Source organism: Aspergillus candidus (assembly GCF_002847045.1).
Source record: "Aspergillus candidus strain CBS 102.13 unplaced genomic scaffold BDW47scaffold_15, whole genome shotgun sequence".
Classification (NCBI taxonomy): Eukaryota; Fungi; Ascomycota; class Eurotiomycetes; order Eurotiales; family Aspergillaceae; genus Aspergillus; species Aspergillus candidus.
The window spans coordinates 285,096-310,878 of record NW_020194020.1 but is presented as its reverse complement, the minus strand read 5'-3'; the positions used below and the strand labels follow the sequence as shown (position 1 = coordinate 310,878).

The 25,783-nt window shown below is 51.3% G+C and overlaps 9 protein-coding genes across 9 annotated transcripts; 7 read left to right on the top strand and 2 right to left on the bottom strand.

The window, feature by feature from the left end:
- Positions 1–180: 180 nt before the first annotated feature.
- Positions 181–2,560, top strand: BDW47DRAFT_103798 (cytochrome P450). The gene is made up of 5 exons (XM_024812163.1): positions 181–551; positions 599–1,393; positions 1,446–1,760; positions 1,875–2,041; positions 2,106–2,560. Exons 1-5 carry the CDS (start codon positions 498–500, stop codon positions 2,263–2,265), a joined length of 1,491 nt encoding a protein of 496 aa, XP_024673183.1. The 5' UTR covers positions 181–497; the 3' UTR covers positions 2,266–2,560.
- Positions 2,553–3,708, top strand: BDW47DRAFT_103797 (uncharacterized protein). Its single transcript, XM_024812162.1, has one exon. It carries the CDS (start codon positions 2,857–2,859, stop codon positions 3,190–3,192), a length of 336 nt encoding a protein of 111 aa, XP_024673182.1. The 5' UTR covers positions 2,553–2,856; the 3' UTR covers positions 3,193–3,708.
- A 30-nt stretch (positions 3,709–3,738) lies between these two features.
- On the bottom strand, positions 3,739–7,180 carry BDW47DRAFT_103794 (mRNA-binding ubiquitin-specific protease UBP3; the record flags this gene model as incomplete). The annotated part of the gene is made up of 6 exons (XM_024812161.1): positions 7,053–7,180; positions 6,195–6,914; positions 5,418–6,122; positions 5,257–5,363; positions 5,024–5,186; positions 3,739–4,952 (listed from the first exon to the last, which is right to left on the bottom strand). Coding segments are annotated over exons 2-6 (2,360 nt in total), but the record flags the coding sequence as incomplete, so codon positions are not given.
- A 270-nt stretch (positions 7,181–7,450) lies between these two features.
- Positions 7,451–10,288, top strand: BDW47DRAFT_103793 (RING-type E3 ubiquitin transferase MAG2). The gene is made up of 3 exons (XM_024812160.1): positions 7,451–7,655; positions 7,709–7,942; positions 8,045–10,288. The coding sequence occupies exon 3, from the start codon at positions 8,051–8,053 to the stop codon at positions 10,004–10,006; it is 1,956 nt and encodes a 651-aa protein (XP_024673180.1). The 5' UTR covers positions 7,451–7,655; positions 7,709–7,942; positions 8,045–8,050; the 3' UTR covers positions 10,007–10,288.
- Positions 10,289–10,653: 365 nt separating this feature from the next.
- On the top strand, positions 10,654–11,842 carry BDW47DRAFT_131045 (NAD(P)-binding protein; the record flags this gene model as incomplete). Its single annotated transcript, XM_024817231.1, has 2 exons — positions 10,654–10,665; positions 10,838–11,842. 2 exons carry the CDS (start codon positions 10,654–10,656, stop codon positions 11,840–11,842), a joined length of 1,017 nt encoding a protein of 338 aa, XP_024673179.1.
- A 1,015-nt stretch (positions 11,843–12,857) lies between these two features.
- BDW47DRAFT_124793 (FAD-dependent oxidoreductase) lies at positions 12,858–14,056 on the top strand (the record flags this gene model as incomplete). The annotated part of the gene is made up of 3 exons (XM_024816307.1): positions 12,858–12,886; positions 12,958–13,684; positions 13,763–14,056. 3 exons carry the CDS (start codon positions 12,858–12,860, stop codon positions 14,054–14,056), a joined length of 1,050 nt encoding a protein of 349 aa, XP_024673178.1.
- Positions 14,057–14,714: 658 nt separating this feature from the next.
- BDW47DRAFT_116795 (ergosterol biosynthesis ERG4/ERG24 family-domain-containing protein) lies at positions 14,715–18,595 on the top strand (the record flags this gene model as incomplete). Its single annotated transcript, XM_024814989.1, has 10 exons — positions 14,715–14,752; positions 14,926–15,945; positions 15,995–16,326; positions 16,384–16,601; position 17,284; positions 17,592–17,675; positions 17,746–17,897; positions 17,946–18,197; positions 18,276–18,387; positions 18,441–18,595. The coding sequence occupies 10 exons, from the start codon at positions 14,715–14,717 to the stop codon at positions 18,593–18,595; spliced, it is 2,364 nt and encodes a 787-aa protein (XP_024673177.1).
- Positions 18,596–22,394: 3,799 nt separating this feature from the next.
- BDW47DRAFT_16874 (chitin synthase export chaperone) lies at positions 22,395–24,466 on the top strand. Its single transcript, XM_024818365.1, has 7 exons — positions 22,395–22,814; positions 22,884–22,919; positions 22,980–23,076; positions 23,138–23,225; positions 23,287–23,380; positions 23,435–23,768; positions 23,823–24,466. Exons 1-7 carry the CDS (start codon positions 22,785–22,787, stop codon positions 24,053–24,055), a joined length of 912 nt encoding a protein of 303 aa, XP_024673176.1. The 5' UTR covers positions 22,395–22,784; the 3' UTR covers positions 24,056–24,466.
- A 375-nt stretch (positions 24,467–24,841) lies between these two features.
- Positions 24,842–25,476, bottom strand: BDW47DRAFT_124789 (uncharacterized protein; the record flags this gene model as incomplete). The annotated part of the gene is made up of 2 exons (XM_024816306.1): positions 24,842–25,349; positions 25,460–25,476. The coding sequence occupies 2 exons, from the start codon at positions 25,474–25,476 to the stop codon at positions 24,842–24,844; spliced, it is 525 nt and encodes a 174-aa protein (XP_024673175.1).
- Between the last annotated feature and the right edge of the window lie 307 nt (positions 25,477–25,783).

The window sequence follows — 25,783 nt, the reverse complement described above, 5'->3', positions numbered from 1 at the left end:
TATCACGTGCACTAGTTAATGCTATGTCCATGACTAATATGTATACCAATGCAGATGATCGACATGTCAACCCCGTATTTTGGACTATTTTGGATGGCTTCGCCAACCATCTTTCTATTCGACGACAACGCGACGTGCGGACCAGCCACTCCTCTCTTGGCAATGTGTCATAACTTTAAAGGAAGACTGCGTATTGAATACGCAGCTGTCGGCCGTCGAATCACAGGCGTCGATGCCCTACACCATCCCTCTGTAGCTCATTGCCGAAGCGGAGAAAAGCCTAGGCACGATGGTGATTGTCGGGGAACGTGAGGAAGCCGAGACGAGGGTGTGTGTTGCCATTGCCTCCTCATCCCAGACGATCCTACGCCTGGAACGGAAACTTTGCCATCCGAGAAGAATGCCGGAAATCTTCAAAAAGGCAGAGGCCCCGCCTTATATCGCCTGCGTTCCCTTGCATTGGAATCCGATATAGTTCCTCGTGAGCGATCTTCAGCATGACATTTCTGATCAATCAGTTGGGCACTTTGGCCGTTGCCATCATTGCAGCCGTATGTACTGCCCACCTGTCTGGTCTTAGCGTATTAACCTCATTCAGGTGATTGTTCGTGCAGTGGGAACGGTGATCTATAATGTCTTCTTCCATCCGTTGCGGTCTTTTCCAGGCCCACGCAGCTATGCCATGTCCCGGCTTCCGTACTGCTACCGGCTCCTAAGGGGCACGTTGCCTTTCGATATGCTAGCTCTGCACGAGAAGTACGGAGATATCGTGCGGATTGCGCCTAATGAATTGGCCTTCTCGACTGCCGACGCCTGGAAGGACATCATGGGCCATCAGGCCGCAGGCACCGAAGAAATAGGAAAGTGGGCGCAGTTCTACCGTGCGATTGACTACGTTCCGACCAGTATTATCAATGCACCCCGGGAGGAGCACAGCGTCCTTCGTCGGCAGATGTCTCACGGGTTCTCAGAAAAATCGATGAGAGCACAAGAGCCTCTGATCGGGCAGTATGTCGATCTGCTCATCCAACGACTACGGGAGACGTCTGCTGGCTCCAACCCGCTGGACATGGTTGCTTGGTACAATTTTACTACCTTCGACATCATCGGTGACCTAGCGTTCGGGAAAGGCTTTGATTGCTTGAAAAATTCATGTTACCACCCGTTTATTCCTCTGCTTCTCAAGTCGGCACAAACGGGCACGATGCTGCTGGGTCTAGGCAGCGTCTTCCCCAGACTCAAGAGCTTCCTTCTCTCTGCGATACCCAAGTCGATGACGAGAAAGTTCGAAGAGCAGAGGGAGCTCTCGTTTGCTAACCTTCGTGAACGGATGCAGGCAGGAAGAGGCCGCGAGGATCTCATCGAGGGGCTGTTGAGAAAGCAGGAAGAACTGGTCGGTTTTATGCCGCGGATTGATTGGTGTCTATGTCGCTGACGCTGGACAGGGACTCACTCTTGATAAACTCGAAGCGAACAGCACCATATTGCTCATCGGAGGGTCAGAAACCACGGCCACGTTGCTTTCTGGCGTCACTTTTCTACTGGTTACCAACCCAAAAGCACTGGCCCGACTCGCCGACGAGGTCCGCAGTTCTTTCGCCAGCGAGGACGAGATTGACATCAACTCTGTGGGCAGGCTCACTTACATGATGGCTTGTCTGAACGAGACCTTGCGGATGTATCCTCCAGTCCCTGCCGGATTACCCCGAGTGGTACCCAAGAGCGGGCGCCGAATCGTGGGACATGTTATCCCCGAAGATGTAAGCAACAGACAGTCTTTCACTTCCACACTATCTCCACCACCTATCTACTCCCTCTATTCTCATTTAGGGACATAGAAAATAAAAACCCACAATATCTGACCTCATTAACAGACGGTCGTCGCAATCCACCACTGGGCCACATACCACAACGAGAAGCACTTTGCCGACCCCTTCGAATTCCACCCGGAGCGTTTTCTCGGCGATGAGCGGTACTCCAACGACAACTTTGACATTCTACAGCCCTTCCACGTGGGTCCTCGCAACTGCCTAGGACGAAAGTGAGCATCAACCCCCCTCCTTCTACGGTGCAACTCGCCCTCCTAACAAAGCGATGTAATATAGCCTTGCGTACGCCGAGATGCGCCTGATTTTGGCTCGCGTCATCTACAATTTCGATATGGAGATTGCGAAAGATAGTTTGGATTGGATGCAGAGACAGAAGGTGTACTTTCTTTGGGAGAAGCCTCCTCTGCATGTTCATCTCAAGCCGGTCCGGCGCTAGGTTAGGCGGCTTGCTTGACAGTGGGGTGAGAACACATCCTGTTGCACGATCTGAATGTGTCTAGCTTGGCTTACCGAGATCTGTTCTGGTTTTGAATTTTTTCCTACCTCTCGTTATCTATATACCATAACCAACACCCGCCTTGGACGCCGTCATATGGGCTACACCCACAGAGCATCCCAAAGGGGTGCCACATTTCATGGTGATCGCACGTTTTATATGTCCGTCATGCACATCCGCTACGCTACTATCACGTAAATCCAATAAGATCAGAAAATTTATGGAAAATTTTGAATAAGTTTCCTATCACACGCTTTTAGGATATTCGAGAAACCCCCCTCATCCATCACACCTCCTCCTCTGGTTACCTAGTGAGTATGATAAATCCTTTGCATATCCACGCTCATATCTTTCATCCACATCAACACACAAAAGACACCTCCGTTTTTCCTTCATTTCTTCCATCAATCGATCCAATCCTGTCCATCCATCAATCCATCCATTTATTCGTTCATCCGTCCCCGGGGTAGACCCCATACACCACCCATACATCGCGATTAGATAGTGTAAAAAGAAAAATATCAAGGGGAGATGAGAAACAGAGAAATAAAAGGTTGTAAGACACGGCAGAAGGAGGAGAAAGGACAAAAAGTGACAATATCCATCCCATCGACTGGTCTTTTCTTCTTCTTCTTCTCTCTTTCCTCTTTTCAAGGACTCTGTCGACTCCAGCTGACAGTTCCAAACCCGGACAGTCAGTCAGTCGGTGCTGTTATCTCCATGCCAATACGTCTATGGGAAATAAGGTGTAAAAAAATCGTGCAATCGTTATACTCCCCAGCCCGCATCACCTGGGCAAGCACATTTCACATCAGATACTCATCTTCACTCGTGAGCCAATCACGGAGCAGCACGTGGAAAAGGTGAGGTATATAGGAGAGAAGCGGCAATGGCCAGCATAACTGGTTGATACCGCAAATGCAAAATCATGATCAAGGGAAACGGGTAGAAGAAGTTTGTCGTGGTAGCGGAAAGAAGAGATGATTATAGGGTATCGCGAGTGTCGAGATCCAGAACAGGGGTAATATGCAGGAAATCGCCCTCTTGAAGGTTTTGGCGTGTATGAGAAGCAAGTAAGGCGGGTCATGAGGCAAATGTCGCACGTATCATGCTTTTGCCTCAAAATGCAACGTTTTTAGGCTGGTTCAACATTCCTGAAATATGCATGTCGTCGTATGTACAGCCGAAGTATGAACAGCCAAACCCCAGTGCGATTCACGAAGCAAGATTGTGTCGTTGTTCAACACCAAATAAACGGTCAAGATATCGACTCAGGCGATTGTGATGAACGAAGATGTCGCTAAGAAAGAAAACATGGAATCGAATGGATGCGGTCGAAATTTCAGTTTTTTTTTTGTTTTTTTTTGTTTTTATTCCTTTTTTTTTGGTCGTTTTTCTTTTTTTCCTTTTCCTTTTCTTTCCCCCTCGGAAGATTCCCTTGTGTCTCTGCATTGTGTGGAGACTTGGTAGCTGTCAATCGAAGACTGCCCACACTGCTGTTGTAAGTCGGCAATTCGAAGCGGTCTAGTAGGTTCTTCAAATCATGCAATGCGCTGGTAAAACAGTAAGTATGCCACCTTGTTATCCCGAGATCCGTATCGTCCAAGCGGAGTCCGAACCCCGGATGAGGGTCCAGATGGTGCAGCCCCGTTTGCAGCACCGGTAGACTTCTTGCTGGAATGGCCAGAACCCGTGCCGTTGACTTGGCTCCAGCCACGCTCATTGTCGGAATGTTCCATGTCATCTTGTTCAATGTGACCGTAGATGTTGTTGACATTTGGATCCCTATCATTTCGGTGCTGCTCCAGCGCCGCAGCAATAACCTTAGGATCTTCCTCACCGCCGGCTTCGGCAACGTCTTCGCTTCGAACGCGGCGAATGACTGTGTCGTCAAGGCGGATCCATTCGCGACCCTCTTGGCGGCGAACATCAACCGTATAATGGCCGCCGCTCGCGTTCTTGCCGTGGTGGTAAATGACGCCCATAAGTCGGTACTTGGGCAATCCACCTTGCGCCATCATGATATTGCGTTTGTTGGACGGGAACACCTCGCGAGGAATTTCCAAGTCGAGCGGATAACCGATCCTCTTCCAAATCTTCTGCGTCCCGTTGGTGACGCTATCATACTGGAACCGTTTCAGGTGGAGGATAAGAACAGGCGGCAAGTTCTCAATGAACACCTGTTTCGTTGCCGTCACATTGGGGCCGCGTGGGGAGTTGAAATCGCCTTGGATACTCTCCGGCTTTGTTAGTCCCTTCAGTGCGTCGACAATGTTGTGAATATGGGGTGATCCAATATCAAGTTGCAGGGACTGATAAGGTTCCAAAGTCACCGAGGTCTTGTTGCCGGGAACTTTGAACTCGGACCTGATCTTGCCGCCAAAGATTCGTGTGATGGGGGATTCCAGAGTAATATGGCCGGATGACCGAGTGACAGCAGCCTTCTGCTTGTGACCGACCTCCAGCCAGCCATCGCCGGACTCTCCATCTGCAGCCGAAGCTTCAGCATCCGGTAGCGATTCATCTACCTTCGTCGGAGGTACGTCCTTTGCGGCCCGAGCACATTCCTCGTGCATCTCTTCTAGCAGAAAGCCGAGAAATTCCTGGGCATCTTGCTGGTGGCCTCGCTAAATTTAGTGACATGATAGGTTAGCAAAAATTCGGAAAACCTTCTTGTATACACAACGGAAGAACTTACGCGCATGTCTCGGAAGCGTGGCAACTGTCTGATCACCTGGTAAGCAAATTCCGGGGTGAACGAGTCTCCATATTCTTCGAGCTCATTCGGCTTCAGTCGAAGCTTCAGTTGCTCTTCAGTTTGCGCAGCGTCAATGACACGGAACTCTTTCATGAACATGATCCTTAGAAGAAGAAAAACTGTAAGCAGCTGGCTCTCAATGATAATCAATGTGTATTCCAAGGGTGACTCACATGGCGTCGATCATGGGGAAATCGCTCTGGAAGCTATGCGAGGCGCGTCGTCCAATATGATCCAAAAACTGATAGAAAGGCACACACGAAACCAAGATTTGAAGAACCTGGGTTGGAATTAGCCGAAAGTCGGGGAATGAACAGGTCCAGAGATGACATACAGAATTCATGTAACACATGTTGCCCGTATTTACAAGACCTCTAGGCTCAAGGAATGCAACCTTGTCGCTGTACTGAGAGACGTCTACTCCAAGACTCGTGAGGACATCCGCCATGGACTCGGTCTTGACGTTCACTAGGCCATTCGACACGACGGGCGGCGCACCTCCGGTGCCCGCACCTTTGGCGATTGCCTTGTTTCGGACGAGGTCCGCCCACGATTTGGGTGTCGCCTGAGGCGAGGGCTTATTGGCCTCCCCGGCAGCGGCCGAGTCTGCTTCTGCCACAACCCCGGTAGCTTTAGGGGCCTCGGGAGAACGACCAGCATCATCCGTGGGAGCCTGGCGTGGTGTAGGGGGGCCCGGGATGACAGGAACAATCGGTACCACGGGCACCGCTGGCTTCGATCCCTTGGACTGCGACTGAGACCGCGCGGGGAGGTTGGGAACCGCCGAGGGAGTGGTGGGTTGCGTCGAATTCGCAACTGACGGAGCAGCGGACAGAGCAGGGGTTTGAGGCTCAGAAGGAATCTGAGCCGGGACCTCGCCTCTTTTCGTTTCCGTTTTCTCCACAGCACGATGACTCTGCTGGCCGCCTTTCGTGGGAAGCTCTACATCGATCGATGAGGACTGCAGGTTCCGGCCTTTTCGACGTCTGCGCGGGGTTCTGGCGGGGAAAGGGTGATCGGGAACCGAGAGCCATGGAAGCTGAATCGTTGCTCGATCAGCAAACTGATACCTGGAAAACCCAGGGAAAGAACAGGAGATGAAGGGACCCACCGGTGCATGGAATGGCTCCCTCGGAGGCGTTGAGACCCTGACAGGCGCCGAAACAGGGGAAGACACGGCAGGACTGGGGACATATTGCAGCGGAATAGCCGCGGGCGACTGTGCTTGCATCGCAATTGGAGCCGGGGCGGATCCCACGGACGGGGACATGGTCGCTTGCAGGGGGGTGGAATTCCGGGGTTGTAGGGGTGGTGGCGGCATATGTGCCGGGGCCATGATCGGCTGAGCGGGAGGAGGGTAGGAGGACACGAACATCGGGGCGTACGGAGGTTGAAAGGGACGAGGCGGTTGCATCTGAGGGTATGCGGGGAACCAATGCGGATATTGCTGGGGCGAATATGCAGGCATGTGCCCATTCATGTGAGGAGGGTAACCCATATACGCCGGCGGCGAGCGCATGTTGGGAGGACCGGCCGAGTATGGTATATCCTGCTGCCGCCGGGGGCCAGACATGGGTGGCTGCCCAAGCGGCATCGCGGGCAGATGGTGATTCATCATGGTCTAGACACGTCGGAAAAGTCGCCTTGACGGTTCAGCCACGGATGACCTCAACGGTAGCCATACGTGATGAAATCGAGGTAAGCCAAGGTTGGAAAAGCTATTTCTCCCGTCTATGCTGCCATCCTAGCTAGATCTGCGACGTAGACAAAGGAAAAGTTGACGACGGCGGCGGTATGCGGGCGCCGGGCGGGATGATGGACCTGCGGGGGTCTTTCGAAATAACTATTAGCGTGAAATTTGCGCGCGAAGACAGATCGATCCCAATAGAGAAGCCTGGGGAGGGGTGGCAGGAAGGTTGAAGTGTGCGGGTGTAGTGGGATTGATGAAAGGTCGTCTGGGAGCACCCACCTGCAGTAGGACAGTGGAAAGGAAGAGATGAAAAAATTAAGAATACCCCCGGGAATATTCAAGGTCCAGAGAGAAGAATACAAAGTAGGATCGAGGAAGAAGCACGGGGAGGTCTGAGGGAGAAGTGAGATACCGAGAGGAAGGAGAAGAAGCGGTTGGCGGAGAATGAGATGAGATGATGTTTTTTTGGCGGACGGGGGGGGCACGTGCCTGAGGCTGCCGACGGGATGCCAAGCCGGGAATCTTACCGTACGATCGTCGTACTTTCCGGTATTCTTGTATTGTCCGTATTATCGGGCGTATTATATGTGGTATTCTGGTATATGAGGTACGGTTACATACTAAATATGACTCGCCCCTCCTTCCCTCTTCCTACTTATCAATCATCTCCAATCTCTCCTCTTCTTCCATTCCTCGTTCGGAGAAGAGCTTGGGAAGGGTCTTCTCCTGCTCTCCTACTTATTCGGTTCTTCATTACTCATTCTTTTCATTATCTTTAGCCTTTTTCTATATCATTTCCTTTCACCCCCCCGTTCTTTTGCATCCTAGATTCCTCTCCTACCACTGCGCATATTCTCCCGACCACATCACCAGCATTAGAAGGTAGGCCGCTCCACTTCAGTCATTGTTGAGCAATGTCGTCCAATGCTGGCCAGAATTCCTCTTCCTTTAAAGCGTCAAACCCCTCGAATCAACCCGGTTCCTCCTCGTTCCACCAGTCGTCATCGGTAGACAGTGGCTCCCAGCGCCGTCCGGGAGGTTCTGGTAGCTTTGGGGCAGGGTTTTCATCGCGGAATTCGAGTTCGCCCCGGCACAACCAGTCTCGGAAGAAACAAGTCAGGCAAAAGAAATCCCCGGAATTGTTGGATGATGAGGATTATAGCGAGCTGGTAGGTGTCCCCGCGCGAATGCGGTCCCGGCTCTTGTTGGCGAGCCGAGCCCGGTAACCCTGTGGGTTGGCTGGTTGACCTAACCGGATCGTGTGGGTATAGGCCATCATGAATTCAACAAACAGCCGCAAGGGACAGACGTCTATCACGCACCTGATGAATTTTGCCCTCCCTCCGCGGCCGCAGTACCAACCACCGCCACGCAATTCACGCCGCTATGCGTCCTGGGGCCTCGGCTCCGGGTACCATGCCATGGATAAAGCCCGTTACGTGCACGCCAATTACCGTTTTATTGTGGCGCCGAATCGAAACTACTATGCGCAAGCGGCCAACGCCGATGTCCATCTAGATTGGGATTCGGTGCTCCAAGTCCTGGTGTCGGCTCAGACGCAGTCCGCGAGCTGTCCTATCTGCCTGTCCATCCCCGTGGCGCCCCGCATGGCTCGATGTGGCCATATCTTCTGCCTACCATGCCTGATCCGATATATGCATTCGACGGACGACCACAATGCGGGGCCCGAAAAGAAACCTCGGTGGAAGAAATGCCCCATTTGCTGGGACTCCGTGTACATCTCGGAGACTCGTCCAGTCCGGTGGTTCCGGGGGCAGGAAGGAGACCTTCCTTATGAGGGTGGCGACGTCGTGCTGCGACTGGTCAAGAGAGACCCTAGCAGCACCCTGGCCCTGCCTCGGGACGGCGCGGAGCCTCTTGGGCCGGGAGAAGATATCCCTTGGTACCATGCGGCCGAAGTGTCAGATTATGCGCGCATTATGAAAGGAGGGGAGGATTATATGGCCGCACAGTATGATGCAGAGATCGAAGATATTCGCCAGCAGCAAGTCGAGGATGAACTTCTGTTCGGGGACGAGACCACCTGGAGCCGAAAGGCCATCGGTGCCATCAATGACGCCAAGTTAAATCTACAGGGCATCGGAAACCCACCTGACGTCACAAGGCAGCCTGCACCTCTCACGTCGCCCGAGAAATCGATGTCAGTTCAGCCGCCGCCATCAGAAGCGGTCCCGACAGATACATCACAGGATGCTACCAAGTCCGGAGAGAGCTCTTCATGCGGCCCTATCCCAACGTCTTCCGTCCCTACCGTCTCCAGTGAAGTTGATGGCATAACAGAAGCGATGGACAGCACGAACATAGGTCGGGGACGTAAAGCGAAGTCCAAGCAAAGAGATCCCGGAGTCGGTCGAGGCCACCTCCCGTCGGCTCGGAACAAGGATACCAACGGGCCTCATCCGCCCGATCACCCCTACTATTTCTACCAAGGACTCCCTCACTTCTATCTCTCTTCCCTGGACATCCGCATTTTGAAGGCCGCTTTTGGTGATTATCCCTTGTTCCCCGCCACCATCCTCCCCCGAGTCGAGCACATCTCCACCGGCCATATTGTTGACGATGAGCTTCGCAAGCGCGCCAAGTATCTGGGCCACCTTCCTCAGGGCTGCGAGGTGAATTTTCTGGAATGCGATTGGACCGATGTTGTTGCTCCGGAGGTTCTACAGCGTTTCAGCTCGGAGATAGGGAGGCGAAGGAAGCGTAATCGCGAGAAAGAACACCGTGAGGAAAAGAGTCGGGTCCGCGCTGAGAAAGCAGAGGACGCGGAGCGATGGGCGACTATCCGCAAGGAACATCCCGGCATCGAGACTCGTGAAACTTTCTTTTCCGACCGTGATTTCCAACCACTGGCGAGCGGTGCCGACGCTGCATCCGCAGATATTGGAGTCTCCGCATCGCCCCCGCAGTCATCATCTCACCTCGGGGCATTATCCTCCGCCTCCACTAGCCCTCCGGGGTCTCGGACGGTCTGGGGGACCACAGCGATCGCGCCCCCTTCAGGGACGCCAGACCTCCACGCAGGGGCTGTTCCGCATGACGGGTGGCTTCAAGGATGGGAGGACGAACTCATGGCCCAGCGAGAAAGCGAAGTCATTGCTGAAAGCGCCGCCGCGGCGAGCAATGCGGCTGCTTCCTCTGCGCCTACGGGCGGGAAAAAGAAGAAGAAGAACAAGATCACCCTAATGTCGACCAATATCCAGAGAGGGGCGTAGAGTAAAACTCGGATTGATATCGTTGCTCTGGACAGATCTCACCGCCCCTTTTCGTTTTGATTTCTTTCCTCCTTTCTATATTTACGGTTGGATATACGGCGTATTTTCCCGACGAAGCGTGCGTGGTGTCTTTGCATTGTGTTTATGAAATCATATGGGACCGGAGTCGGCCGGGGCCGCCATCTTTGCATACTTGTCTTCATATGTACCTGTTTCTACAGCCGAACACTTTCTCTGGGTGAGTAATCTGCGTAGGACCGCATCAATAGAACACGACTCTACTACTATGATTCTGCAGCGTAGATAGTCCTCATGGGGGCTTATCTCACCCCACCATCTCGGTGGAGAAAATGTATAGTGCCGAGGTATTGCTTCACAGAGCAGGTAGAATGAAACCACATTAACTTCCACTGACGATGTCAACCCTTGTTGAGAGACCAACACAAGATGACAGTCAGAAGTGCTACAAGGAAAAGGCCCCAAGGGACACTACACTTGTGTAGCTCTAGCATGTTATAATCCCCGCACTAAATCCCATTGCACGACACTTTATCTCCGCTCCTGCAGCTCCAGAGGCCCCGCCGACTTACTCAATTCGGTCACTAGACGAACCTCCGAGTTGTACAACTCTTGCCCCCATAGGGGTCATGTCGTATATAGTCATTGATAATGAACGACTGGTACATGACTCAGGACGTATTTAAGCACACACAGCTGTCTCGCTCTCGAACCCGGTTCCCTTATCCCGCTGTATTCCTCTGTGACCTGACCATTTCTTACTACATCTATAAAGGTGTCTGCAACTGAACAACAGCCATGACTATCGCAAAGAAGACAATAGTTGTGATCGGCGGCACCGGCATGTACGGCGGCTCAGTCGCACACTCACTCAAAGACAACGCCGAATTCCAAGTCCTATTGACAACACGAGATCCCAACTCTCCCAAAGCCCGCCAGCGCCACGAGGAAGGCTTCCTACTCGTAAAAGCCGACTCTTGGAACGCCGCGGAGCTCGATTCAGCATTCGCAAACGCTTACGGCGTATTCCTCAACACCGACTCGGACGACGCGAACTTCAAAAACGAGATCGGGGCCCCTGAATCCGCCATGGGGAAGATCGTCATCGACGCTGCCATCCGGCAGGGGGTGAAATATTTTGTTTACTCGGGCCTTCCGCAGTGCGAGCGTCTTACGAACGGGGAGGTGTCGATCCTGTCGTTCAGCAACAAGAACGCTATTGCGAACTACGGACGGAAGGCGGGCTTCGAGGCGTTTGTGGAGGTGAATGCGGGGTGGGCGATGGATATATTCTTCATGGAGACGTACGGCAAGGCGTTTAGTGGATTTGCGACGATCCCTGACGCGGAGGGCTTTCTCAGTTTGAAGACGTTCTCGATGGGCAATGACCTGGAGCGGATACCGTGGTCCTCGGTGAAGGATGATTACGGGGACGCTGTGTATGCTGTGTTCTTGGATCCCGTTAAGTACGCGGATCGGATTATCTGGGCTATCTCGGAGGCAGTCGGTTTTCAACATGTGGTTGATACGTATAACCGCATCACTGGGACGCAGATCGCGCGTTTTGTACCGCAGACGGAGCCACTCAAGGCTGCCACGCCTGGCAAAACGAAGGAAGTCAACGGATTGCGGAATTATTGTCACTACATGAAGGGGGATTACTGCAATGGTCAGGTTACGGATGATCTGTTACTGGAGGAGATGAGAACGCTCAAGGCGCTGGCGTCGAAGGCGCGTGGGAAAGGACATGCCTCGACTCAGACCATTGAGGGCTTTCTACGTGAGAACAGTCCGGTCAAGGCGCAACCATTGCTGTGAGGATTAATTGTGATAGGCTATGGATAATCAATGAGATTTCAGATAAACATGAGCATCTATTCTGTAATTTACCAATGCGTGATCCACATAAATTCTATATCCGGACATCATTTTGAGACTAGAACCTGGGGTCCGAGTATATGACGACACATAACAAGCAATGAGCCAAGCTATAGTTTATTGAATATTCCCACATCCCCAGCGAGCGACTGATCAATACGCCAACGCCCATAGTGGAGACCCAACCACTCGGGGCTTCGTTTCCAATCTCAAACAGGTAAGTTCGGTGCATCATGAATCACAACCACGCGTCTCGGGTGCTTCACTGATTAGGAAGGTAGGCTATCCTGTTACAAATGTCATCTATACCCCACACCGAACAAGTCGCTCGATATACTCCATAATGTTAGGTCATGGACGTCGCAGGTGCTAGAAACCCCCCCAGCTGAGGAATCAGGAAATGAATATGCAACACACTGGGATGACTCTCCCCGCTTAGCGTGCCGCTTCTCCGCCCAGTGGAGTAACATTGACATGATAACTGACATTCTAAATCAAACCAATAACCGATACAGTCCTCATTATACGCCGATTGGACGTTCCTAAATGCGGGGATACACTTTCGGGGGAAGAGATATAGTAAAGCCGGGGCTCCACCCTGCCCGCTTATGTTCTCAATATGGCAAGCTGTGGTGGGCATCTCGTTGGCCCACTCGGCACGGTAGCACGAGCTGGAACTATGCAAATGAAGATATCGAGGACTTGCTTGTATGTTGCATAATTCTAGTCTGGCACCTATTTAGGGAAAGATGATCAGGATGGGGCCTCAGGGAATCAGTGTCTTCAGCACTAGCTGGTAGCTCTAGATTGATGTGTTCTGGGGAAATCTCTTATATACCTACTGAGCGGTACATATTCTCGCTTTCGCTCAAAAAAAACGACATTCACTAAAAGAGATTACTTACTCCAATTGACGTTCCTCAAACGGCTATAATAGCACTGACTTCTTCCCAAAATGTCGAAAATAACAATCTTGGGGGCAGGGTATGATAAACCTCGCATTGCTAGACCGCATTGCTAGGAACCACAACAAGCTGACGGCATGACACGATTAGAATCACCGGCATGGGAATCGCCAGCCAACTCCCCAAAACCGCCGACATAACAATTCTAGGCGAATTCCTCCCCGGCGACGCCATGGACCAACGCTACGTCAGTCAATGGGCGGGAGCCATCTGGCTCGGCGTACACGACTCAACTCCCCGAGAGCAAGAGATGCAACTGAACTCCTTCTCCGAGCTCTGGCGCATCGCCGAGCGACACCCCGAGTCAGGCATCCGGCAGATCGAAATGACGGAGATCATGGACAACGGGGACCCGGACAAGGTGTGGTATCAGGGGAAGCTCCCCGGGTTCCGCTTTATGGCGCCGGAGGAGCTTCCCAAGGGTGCCAAGTTTGGTATGAAGTTCCAGACGGTGATCATTACGCCGCCGACGTTTCTGCCCTGGTTTAGACAGCGGTTGGAGGCGCAGGGTGTGAAGTTTCAGCGGACTTATGTTAAGTCTTTGCGGGATCTGAAGGGCTTGGGGAGTGATGTGCTCATCAACGCTACTGGGTTCGGTGCGATGAAGCTGTTGGATGTGGAGGAGAAACGCATCACTCCTGTGCGGCAGCAGAATATAAGGCTTCGCAAGGAGGGATACAATCGGTGTTACATCCGTCGTGGGCCAGACGGGTACTATTCCACGGCGTTTGCGCGCGGAGATGGCACGATCTACATGGGTGGGATTAAGACTGTGGGTGAAGTCGACTTTGCTTCCTATGAGGATCAGCGTAAAAAGGTGACCCCTTCCCCCTACATCCTCCTTGCCTTTTTCATCAGTCCATAACTACGTACATAGTACTTACCCAATTTCTAGATCATGCAACGCCAGCACGAGAATCAACCAGATGTCTTCCCGTCACCGAACCCACTCGACTACGACTTCATTACGGACCATGTGGGCGTGTTTCCCATTATCGAGCACCAATTCGGTGGCGTTCGCGTCGCGAAGGAAGTCCTTCATGGACAGAAAGTCGTTCACGCGTATGGCCAGGAAGCAGGTGGTTATACCTTCAGTTTTGGACTTGGGAAGAAGGTGGCGAGCGACGTGCAGGAATATTTGACGGAGTTACCCAAACTTGCAGATACACCTATCCCTAGTAAGTTGTGAATGGATGTTGGGGTTGGGATTCGAGATATATCTATTTGCATACCTATAGACGAATCATCATTTGTCGATACTCTTATAAGGTGTTGTTTGAATTGTAAACTACTTTACTTTAAAGTGTTGCTCTAACACTTAAATATATAACAACACACTATGTAGAGAGTAAGGAAGATGCAGTTGCCACAAGCCACTCGTTCTGTATATATAGTAGCTGCATGACCCTATTTTAAATGATAATGACTGACAAAAATGTCCAAACTTTGTTATATTGAATTTCTGGTTGCCAATCGACAACGAAAATCATTGATTCATCTCTGTATATCAGATTGGAATAAAAACAGTGGCCATTTGTACAAACAGAAGACAAATTGACCAATTCGAACAAGACGGACAGTAAAAGGGATTAATCCCTGGTTAAAAGTGGGTCCTCACCGAACTAACGAGGAAAAATGGACAGAAACCGGGGGAGTTGCAGTGCTTCCTTGCCGATGTTGTGTTAGTTCCATATCGGACCAAACGCCAAAACAATTCGTTCATTTCTCTCTCCTGCTTTTCTTTCGTTCGCCTCCCTCACTTTCGCTTCGGCGTTCTTTCTGCTCCCACCCCTCAATTGAGGTTTATTTTGCTTGACTCGATTTTTCAATTGAATGATTAAATCGTCATGAGAATCACTCGCTCCCAGACGGGGAAAACCCCCAAGTAAGTGACTGTTTTTATTAAAAAATTGTGGCAAGGGGGGAATCAAGACAACGGAAGGGGGGGAAATATAATTGTGTTCAATTTTTTTGCTTATTTCCGATGATTTGTTCTTCACGATGCCTCTACTTTAATTTTGTCTACCCATTGGCTGACTTGTCGGTGCTTTGTGTTAGAAAAATGGACCGCCCCGGCTTCATCGAGACACCTGGCCGTAGAGCCACCCGCAGCAGCACACAGTCCGTCGAACCCGAAGAGCGCGAAATGTCCACGCCCCCCAGTGAAGTCCCGACCGACTCCCAGTCAGTATCCCGACGACGGACGACTGGAAAGGTGAAGGAGGAAGACGTCTCCGAAGGACGCGCCAATGACTCCGCGGGCAAGAAACGGCGGATCGTGGACGGCTGGGAGGAAGGACTGGATCCCAAGGTGGATTACAGCGGCCACTTTGAATTCGGAGGGTCGTTCGGAGTCCTGGCCATGATGATCGGATTTCCCCTGTTGATGTACTACATGTGGATTGGCGCCACTTATTACGATGGCAAGTTCCCTCGCCCAGCGGAGGGCCAGAGCATGTCCGATTTTGTCGCGCACATGGGCAATTTGGTGTATGAGGGCGCATTCCCGACGCTTAAGGCCTGGACTATCTACTGGGTTTTCTTCATCTTCGAGGGTGCCTGTTACGTGCTTCTCCCCGGGATCACAGTCATGGGTCGCCCGCTGCCGCACGCCAACGGAAAGCAGCTTCCGTACCATTGCTCGGGTACCTGGTCCTTCTACCTCAGTATTGTGCTGGTTTTGGCGCTGCATTTTACTGGCCTCTTCAAGCTGTACACCGTCATCGATGAATTTGGTTCGCTCATGAGCGTCGCCATCCTGTCCGGCTTCCTGGTGTCCTTTATCGCTTACTTCTCCGCCCTGGCCCGCGGAGCCCAACACCGTATGACTGGTTACCATGTCTATGACTTTTTCATGGGCGCGGAGCTCAACCCCCGCATGTTCGGCATCCTGGATTTCAAAATGTTCTTCGAAGTCCGCCTGCCCTGGTACATCCTTCTGTTCACTACCATGGGAGCGGCTGCCAAGCAGTACGAGATCTATGGCTATGTCTCTGGCGAGGTTGGTTTCCTGCTGATGGCGCACTTCTTGTACGCCAATGCCTGCTCCAAGGGCGAGGAGTGCATCGTGTCGACGTGGTAAGTGCTGTATATCCCCCGGACCGGGGTCCAACTAACAGCGGGCTAGGGATATGTACTATGAGAAGTGGGGTTTCATGCTTATCTTCTGGAACCTTGCTGGCGTCCCTCTGAGCTACTGCCACTGCACGATCTACCTGGCCCAGCACGACCCGGCTACCTACCACTGGAACCGTTACTTCCTGGTGGCCCTCTACGTGGCGTACCTCTTTGTGTACTGGGTGTGGGATACGACCAACAGCCAGAAGAACCGATTCCGTCAGCAGGAACGCGGCACCATGGTGTTCCGGAAGACCTTCCCTCAGCTTCCCTGGCAGACGCTGGAGAACCCTAAGACCATCTCCACCGATGCTGGCACCAAGATCTTGGTCGACGGTTGGTGTACGTGAACTCCCTAGTTAATCTCAACACGCTGGAGTCGCACTAACTGTTCTATAGATGGCAAAGCTCGCAAGATTCACTACACCTGTGATCTGTATTTCGCGCTCAACTGGGGCCTGATCACTGGTTTCGCCAGCCCGTTCCCCTGGTTCTACCCGGTCTTCTTCGCCTGCATGATCAGCCACCGTGCACTGCGCGACATCCAGCGTTGTCGGACCAAGTACGGAGAGGCCTGGGCCGAGTATGAGAGACGGGTTCCCTACCTGTTCATCCCGGTAAGCGCTGTCCATTGGCGGGAGTCTTCCGAGGAACAATCAGCTGACTTGTCTTCCAGTATGTGTTTTAAGGGAAGTGCGAGGAAGCGGAATGCTTCATCGCATGCCATGTCAGATCACAGGAGCAACTCTAGAACATTTGTGGTAAATTTCCAGACGTTCTCCTGCTGTCAGGTTTCCCTTTACATTCCATGCTCGTCCATCACTTAAAGGGCACACGGCTCATATGAACAGCCGTGGGATTGTGCTAGAGCGTAGACGCTCTTCCTGTCCTAACCCTATATAACCCTTTCCCCAAACCATCATTTCTCTTGTCCTTCTATTTTCGTGTATATTCTTCGGTTGCTATTTTTTCTTGTCATTGTATTGGATTGGAATCTGCAGTTCGTATTTCCTTTTTGTACCACCAGCATACACATAGCCCGGTCATCTTTCCTTCCTCTTTTTGGTATCATCCGGCGGTCGGTCAGAGGCTGTTTTGTGGAATAGCCTTCTTTACAGCAAATAATATCTAATTACCGACACTGTTCAATGAGATGCAGTAGGATGTCTGGAGCAGAGATAACTGGGGCTTGTCTCGGGCGATCACATGACGTATTAGCTTATCGGTCAACATTAGCTTGGCTGCCATATCACCCCACTATCATTCTACTCCCAGTCTACTTTACACTTAGCATTCTAGTGTAAGGTTCACTACTTCAAGGCTGAACAGTGGAATAGTACAGGCTAATTCGTCTTTATCCGATATTCTCTACCCATTAGTAGCGCATTGTCTGTCACAGCCTACGAGTAATCCACCATGTTGATCCAAGAATCTTTCCATGATGTGCCCACCACCGCGGATGGGAGCGGGCAGATGCGTATGCTTTCCTAGTTTCTACCCTTCGTCCCCATTTATTCTGGAATTCTAGTGCTCGAGTTCATTAGTTCGTCAACAGCCACTCAATTAATTTCCAGGACATACGCAATGCTAATACTCAACACGTACAGGCATCTATGTATTCCACCCCACCATCCCAGGCTACCCGAAAGCGCGATTCCCAGGCGTCGTAGTCTTTAGTGAAATCTACCAAGGTAGGTAGTGACCAACCGTCGTGGCCATCTCTGCTCCAATCATCTCGGATATTGATCTAATGCGCTACAGTGACCGGCCCGGTTGCACGTTTCGCACGACAGATCGCAGGCCAGGGCTATATCTGCGCCGCTCCGTCTAGCTATCACGAGTTTACGGGACCGGAAGGCTTGCAGTATAATGCTGAGGATACGGACAAGGGGAACCAGTGGAAGATTAGCAAGGTGGGTATCCACCGCCCCCAGAATACAACACATGTTAATCCTCAATAGAAACTCGCAGCCTACGACGAAGATGCCTCATTGGCAGTTGACTATCTACTCTCGCTCCCCACGTGCAATGGACGTGTCGGAGCGACGGGTATGTGTCTGGGTGGACACCTTGCGTATCGATGCGCGCTGGATAGCAGGGTCAAGGCGTCGGTTTGTTACTTTGCTACTGATATCCACAGTAAGACGTTGGCGGCGGGGAAGAATGATGATAGTTTGGCGAGGGCGGGGGACATTAAGGGGGAGCTACTCATGGTAGGTCTTTTTTTTTTATTTTTTATTTCCCCACTCTTATTTATGACTTTGATTTTGTGGAATCTAACGGCGTGGCAGATCTTCGGAAAAAACGATACGCATGTCCCACCTGAAGGGAGGGATCTGATTCGAAAGACACTCCACGACAAGGGCGTGCTCTTTGGGTTTTACGAGGTGGCTTGGGCGCAACGTACGTACTGCATGAGACATATCTCGTCCGGAGAAGCTGACAACGATCGATAGATGCGTTTATCCGCGACGAACTCAGCAAGGGGCGGTATGACCCCGCGATTAGCAAGGTGTGCTTTGAGATGTTGCTGGAGCTGTTTGGTCGTACGCTGAAGCTGGATCTGGGAGAGCATGATGGAAAGGAGTTGAAAGTGGAGGATGTGTGTTGAGTCACTCGTACCTGGGTACCTACCTACCGAGCAAACATCTACGACACCTCCCGGAATGGTGAGGTGGAGTGCATGGATGTCTAAGTAGCTTTTAGTTCCAAGTAATTCTTTTTCATGGACAAGTTTCATGCGGTCAAGAGTATGGGTGTAGATGCAGAATCTCAGAGGCATGATATTCAAACGTAAGTTCGCGTGTTTGCTGGCTCCTTTGGAAAACATATTTCCATGGATGTAGTTTGAATCGAGCTGTGAAATCACCGTTACAGAACAAACGCTTGATCTGACCGCCACCAACGTGATTTAAACCCAGACCAACCCATCGGTTTGGAGTTGCATATACAGTTACCTGAGGTAAATAGTCTGTTTGACCTCCCATCAACGCGACTTATGTTCGGTCATCATACTTAACCCTCAGCTTTCCCCCACTATGTAATCCCTCTCCACATGTTGCAGTTCGGTAGATAACGCCATGGATCTATCCGATGCCGTGTACAGATTCGACCCTACGAGTGAAGATGCTGCCCAGTACCGGGGCGGTGGGGATTAGGATGAGTTTAAGCGGATTGCTAGGGATAATCCAGCCGCCTTTTCGAAATGCTTGACCTGCTTAGACCGTCATCATATCCAACTGCAGAAGAGGTTCGCCAAGAGAGCAGGGAGAGAGCGACCCAAATCTTGTCGACCTGGGAAACTCTGAGCAAGATCATCGAGCGCCATGAAGAACGCATCCAGAAACGGTGGCGCCAAAAGACGCAGCACAAACGCCAGGCAGATCCTCCTCACGGCATGGCCAAACATGCCAGAGGTCCACCGGCCTGATTTTGCCGCGTTCAAGAAGGGAATCCGCGAGCAGGCGCGAGAGGCATACCTATGACCGTCTTACATCAACCTTGAAGATCTAAGGCGACCAAGGCCCTTGCTCCTGTGTCTGAATGCCCGGGCCCGCTACCCACCGCATTTCTTCGCCCAAGCCGATTTCGATGCCCTTCGCCTTGGCCGTGGCTCGGGTGTGATAAGACCTCCCTTTCTTAACTTGCATACCATTATGTTCGCTGGGAGAACCACACCGGAAACATACGGAGAACTGCTTGCATGGGATGAAAACCCCGAGGCAATGGCGTGGGCTATCGGCGGGAGAGGAATTCATGCAGGGCTTGTAGGTTTTGGAAATCCAGCAGCGGGTCTATGAGTTCCTGTTAGAGTGTTGCTACCGAATCCTCCATGATATCCCTCGGGAGTCCATCATCGCGGACTTCCCTGTTCAGCCGGAGCCCACAATCCAAGACGAAGGAGACTGGCAGTCGCTCGTGGCTATAACGGCGGACGCCCCTTACCGTCTTCCCGCCCAGCTGGACGTACGGGCCCTCGAAGACGTGGTCGATGCGAAACGGTCCGCGGCAGAGGACCATCTCCTGACATTGCGGGAAGACCCCGGATACTTTGCCGGTGTCGTCGACGAATACAAGGAGCATCGATCGGAAATGATTCCCGATATGAATGGCAACGACCACCCGACTCTATGGCCGTGGCCTGAGCGTTCATTCTGGAATCATGTCCTGCAAAACGTTGTCGCCGAGGCTTACATTGCCCTTGAGACGTGGGACACTCTCCGTACAGCACTCGCCTATCTGCGTCGCCTTCTCTCCAAGTATCAGGGCCAGCTATCCCCCACCAAGGACCTTCCGAAGGATCTATACGAGGCATTTGTGCGTACTCGATATTTCCTGGAGCATTTCACGCGCGGTCCACTTGACCAACTGAAGGTCGCTGTACCGGCCTCCCCACCCCTTCGATAGCTCTTCGCGCGCCTGCCACCTATCCGAGGCTCGACAATGGCATGGGGGGATGTTTGAGGCTGCTTATTTGGGTTTATCCCCCTGGTGTCTTTGTTGGGGTTTTGGTCTGGCTTATTTGAGAGATGGTAGGGAGGTTGTGATGATCTTTGGGGTCTAACTTTCGATGATATGTAGAAGTTGATTTTAGTATGATTTTAGTAGAATGCGTTTTTTTTTTTTTGAATGAGAAAAACGACTCTTCTAATATTAGTGCTATAGAACAAAATATAGTTTTTGCTCCAGTTGCTTAACAGATGAATACTGCGCCAAAGTATTTAAATTGTTTTGTCTTAACATTTGTCTCCTTATATGTCACCGATGTATCGTGCGCGCACTGGCGTAAGACACCAAAAGACCACGATGTCAAGCATGAGGCCTTGGCTGACATCCCCAGACTCCTCTTATATAGTAGGTGGTATACTATAACATAGCCTGCGCCTCCGCAGGGCTCATAGGTCTTGGGGTCAGGCTGCGCCCTGCGGGCTCATAACCATGATTTGGTTACTGACTCGGTCTGCATATCATTGTACAGCGACAACGTCCGAGAGAGGTATAAACTTTGGACTGGTATAGCCGTGTAGGTACCTTACCTCGTACCTGGAATACTGCATGCTAGGGTTCCTACAGACGGGACAACCAATCAGATAGCCATATTGGATTTGGAAATTGGGCTGGAGATTAGCATGGAATCGTTACCCAAGTAATAGATGATCATCCTGTTGTCTGAATGTATGTCAGTCGTGGTTCCTCGGACAACTTCAGGTCGAAGATTAGCAAGTAAGGCATCACTTTCTCGTCGGTTAAAGTTGTTCTGTTCGTGCCTTAGGTTGCATGGATTTCAACTTAGTAGTATCTAAGTAAGGGAGTGGATGGAGGGTAATGGTACGGTATGGGTGTCTCCAATACACCTGGTTTGTACGGAGAGGGTCAATCTTACCGTGTAACAGTGCACTTGTCAGCTGTATTGTGGCTGGGTTGCTATGGATATGTCTCTTATTTGATTGATTCTATTTTATTCATCTGTCAAATGTAAGATGAAATCAGGATCTTCTGTCAGTTGGGAGGATCGTTATGACGAGATCGATCGACTTGATTATATTCTTATAATGATGTTAGTGGGATGATCGCTGCTTGATTCTGTTGCTGAGATCCTTATTCTGCAGGCAACCATAGACTAATAATAACATAGTAACATCATCAAATAAATGGAATAAAATAAACAATGATCAAATAAGAAAATACTAGGGTAATAATATATTGTCATTATACTAAATAATAATACTGAACCATGGATCTCACCGGACAACCACAGGAACCAACTGGGTCCCTGACTGTTGATATAGCGTTAATTTCTTCGTTTTATTAATAGGCCTGGATGGGTCTGATTCTGGCCTGAATATCCTGGATTTCCACCATTCGTTCAATTCTTCTTGATCTCTTTCTTTACCTCATCTTCCGTCTCTCTATCTCTCAAGCCTTTTCACTTCACTTGCCACGACACTACAATCTCCAGAATATTGCCCTGTCAACTGCATCAATCAATCATCTCGGCCCTTCTTCCCTCTGGGTCCTAGACCAGAACCAACAGACCATCGCCTCCTCTAGCGTCTTCTCCTCTACCTATCGAATCCCCCCATTTCTCCCCATTTCCCCATTCGATTCCACTAGTTGATCCAAAGTAACCTCTCGTCTTCCTTGTTCTCCCACTTCTCTCTCTCTCTCTCTCTTCCTCTCTTTCTTCCTCCCTCCCTTCCCGGTTGTTGTGTTGGCCCATCCCCCCTCAGGCTATTCCCCTCAGGCTATTCTCTCAGCCTGGTCACGTCAAATCGACCGTCCCCGTACATACATACCATCTCTCCTGCACATAGATCTGCTTTTGCATTTTCCCTCGCAATCGTCAGGCCGTCCCCGTTGGAAGGATTATTGTCCTTTCTTAATTTTGGTCGTCTTCGTCTCGGTCGAATTATTGGACCTTCTAGGCTCCCTCATTCTCTGTTTCCCACCGATTTTCGTCACATCCACTGCTCCACCGAACCGACCTGACTCGACAACCAACGTCTTTTTTCGACCTTTTTCTTTCTTTCCTTTCCCCTCTCTTTTCTTTCCTCTCTTTCAAATCGAGTCGTCGACAAGACAGATCGGGTTTAATTCATATCGCCAATATTTAATCTTACCGTCTGGCCCTCTGCGCCCCTCAGATCTGCGACCAAGTGCTCCATAGCGTGGGTCCGAGGCTATCCATTCTTTTCACGGCTCAAACGGCGCGCCGGATTTTCGCCGGTCCTCTCTCTTTTCTCTCTCTTCCTCCGCAGGACCCTCCGGTGTATGGTCCATCGCTGTGAATTTCGTGCATCATGGGTTCGACGCAGTTCGGCAATTTCAACGTGAGTTGACGGCATCTTCACGGTCGCCATGGGATGTGTGGGCTGACGGGTTATTGCCCACGCGTGTAGGACTTTTGTCGAGACTCGACGTTACCGGTCTGCAATGTATGTGCCGATCCACCATGAACTCCCCCGACCTCATGTCGCTGACTTACCTTGCGCCAGCTCTTCGTCCCTAGCAATCAGCCTCCCAATAAGGCGTTTGATGGGTGTCCCCTGGTTGGCATTGACCTGAGCGACGACCGACATTTGAGCAACTTGGGTATGGCCCCGCGGCACCGACAGCGGAACAAAACAGAATCGGAGGATTAATGTCGGCATAGGCTCGATCTTATTGGCGTTCATCGCAATCCTGGCATCTATCTTTCTGCTTTGGCGGTCGGAACGAAAACAAGCGGCAGTGGGACGAAGGTACGAGGCGTGGACGCACAAAAGGTCGATGGGGGACAAGACGCTGACAGCGATCGCGCAGGGAAATTCAACTGTTCCTCCTGGGATTCATCATCATTGAGATATGTGAAATCTTCACGGTCGGTGGTTTTCCACTCGACGAGGCAGTCCGGAAGGTTCGTCAACCGCCCATTCGCAATTGGTCCCGCCGTTTTTAACCTTATTATCAGGGCTTCACCGCGGTGCACGTGGCCGCCATCACGGCAACCTGTTGGATCCTGTTCTTGAACGCCATGGTCGGATACCAGTTCCTCGATGACGGCACGCCCGCCTCGCTCGCTCTCTTCGCCGTGTCCGCCGGAGTCCTCTTTATCGGCACGGGTTACATTTCTCTGGACACTGCGTTCAACTGGACCGGCGAGTTTGCCACGACTGCTTCGAACAACTACCGGAATATCGCCCTTTACGTGCTCTACCAACTCTTCCCCCTGGTGTGCCTGGTGGCCTTTTTCGTGTTGGAGACGGTCTTGGTGATCCGGATCCTGGGCGAATTCCGACCGATGTGTATGTCCCTCCGTCCAGTATGGTATCCATCAACGAAAACCTAACTGTGTGTAGTTTATTTGGCCGGCGCCGCTCTCCTATTCGCCATCGGGCAGATCTTCAACTACGTCATCAGCACGCATCTCTGCAACGCGACGGGCGGGAAAATTAACGGCGCCTTGTTCGAGACCCTGTTCACCATGCTGTCTGTGGTGACGATCTGGTTCTTCTGGAGCAGTATCACCGAAGATGACTGGCCGATGCCCACGGGACCGATGCAGGTGGGAACGGGCGGGGGATACAGTTGATCGAAAGACAACATCGACCTCATTGACCCTCGACTTTCCTTTCTTTCGACCTCGAAAAATAATAATCTCGCCTTTCTCGACATTCCTTTGGCCCGCCCCATGATACCCGCTCCTTGCCTCGCCGCGTTGTGTTGATTTATTTGATGTTAATGGCGTCTATGAGAGGACCACTCACGTCCGATACCATGTTTCTTGTTTTCTTTGATCTGCTGCTGTATACTTTCATGTTTCACGATCCAACTGACGTCTCGCTCCGTCCATCTTGCATGGGCGTGACCTCACCTATCCCCGATCTATCGCCTGGCCTTTCATTGGTCATGGGTTGGCATCCTCCTTGTTCTTGTTAGATACCTATTTGCTTGTAATAGTGCATGACTATAATTAATTTATTTCATAATCTGTGTTTCTCCTAGTCCAGTTGTGAAATATCTTCATTATCATATTGTTCGGAGAAGGAAAAGAGGGAGGTCATGCATGTATGTACACTCATTCAATTTGTAGGAAGAAAGGAACAAATCACAGTCCCCTGATTCCTTGACTGCTTTGACGCGGCACTCAACAAGTATGCAAATATACAGAGACGTTGAACCGCGGACTAGACAGATCAACCTCTCCTTTTCTTCCCGTTCCTTTATTTCCTTCTTTTCCTTGTATGCTCCCCATTTACACCACGCTCAGGGTATCAACCAGCACCACCATCCAACCATGCATCCACCCATCCATCCAAACATACATACATACATAGAAGAAACAAAGCCAGCCAAAGAAGCAGAAGAAAAAGGCATACTAAAGTCTAACCTTAACATCCACACAAGGAAGCGTCCACTCCCGTCTCCCCAACAAACTCCTCAACCACTCCAACCCAACTCCCGTCCACTCCTCCTGCGCGGGGAGAGCCGCCGCCGCAGCAGCGATAGACGACCCATTCGCCGCAAACCGACGCTGCGCTTCCTCCATAGCGGCACCTGCCAAGGCCTTCGTCGTGGAATTAATCGAGTCGAAGACGAACCCGGCGAGGGAGTCGCTGTTGGGGTAGGTCATTGTCGCGGCAGCCCCGGAGGAGGAGGCGGAGATGAGATCAGAGGAGGAAGACGGGGAAGGGAAGCGTGGTGAGAACCAGTCAGAGCGGAGATCCACAAAGCAGTGGTCGGACCAGTTGCAGGAGGAGAGGAAGAGGATGAGGAGGAGGGCGGAGCAGTAGATGCATGGTCGGTGGAGGAGGTAGGTGAGGGTGACGAAGGAGAGGATGAAGAGGGGGGAGGCGTTTGTGGGGATGAAGAGGAGGGGGAGCCAGCTATTATTTGAGTATTAGTGATTATCTATTCTATTGTTGGATTGTTGACGTTGTGCATCAATGATATTGTCTTTTTCTTCTTGTGTATTCGAGAGTATGGTGTTGCTTACCTCCTCAGACAGAACATGGTGCTGTGAAATCGAGTTGAGCTCGACTGCGAGATGGCTGCTGTGGTGACAGAAGGAGAGTAGATACAGAAAGGTCCAAGACCAGCAGCGAGAATCAAGACAGAGAATCTGGGTTCTAGAATGCAGCCATGATGTTGACGATGATGCTTTTCCACTCTGTAAACTTCGCCGCTTTTCGTCATGGGAGCCTCAGTCAGCGAGTGCCTCAGGCAGAGGCCCCGTAATCAACTAACGACAGTACGGTCATGGCTCTGTATTGTTGCCACTTCACGCCCTAAATGAAGCTCCGACCGTGGTATGAACAAT

Bases quoted from the DNA above. Each gene is read 5' to 3' on its own strand.
- BDW47DRAFT_103798 (XM_024812163.1), top strand. From the start codon at position 498: ATGACATTTCTGATCAATCAGTTGGGCACTTTGGCCGTTGCCATCATT. The intron at 552-598 runs GTATGTACTGCC...AACCTCATTCAG, and splicing joins CCGTTGCCATCATTGCAGCC to GTGATTGTTCGTGCAGTGGG. The intron at 1,761-1,874 runs GTAAGCAACAGA...CCTCATTAACAG, and splicing joins GACATGTTATCCCCGAAGAT to ACGGTCGTCGCAATCCACCA.
- BDW47DRAFT_16874 (XM_024818365.1), top strand. From the start codon at position 22,785: ATGGGTTCGACGCAGTTCGGCAATTTCAAC. The intron at 23,077-23,137 runs GTATGGCCCCGC...ATGTCGGCATAG, and splicing joins CCGACATTTGAGCAACTTGG to GCTCGATCTTATTGGCGTTC. The intron at 23,769-23,822 runs GTATGTCCCTCC...AACTGTGTGTAG, and splicing joins GGGCGAATTCCGACCGATGT to TTTATTTGGCCGGCGCCGCT.
- BDW47DRAFT_103793 (XM_024812160.1), top strand. From the start codon at position 8,051: ATGAATTCAACAAACAGCCGCAAGGGACAGACGTCTATCACGCACCTG.
- BDW47DRAFT_103797 (XM_024812162.1), top strand. From the start codon at position 2,857: ATGAGAAACAGAGAAATAAAAGGTTGTAAGACACGGCAGAAGGAGGAG.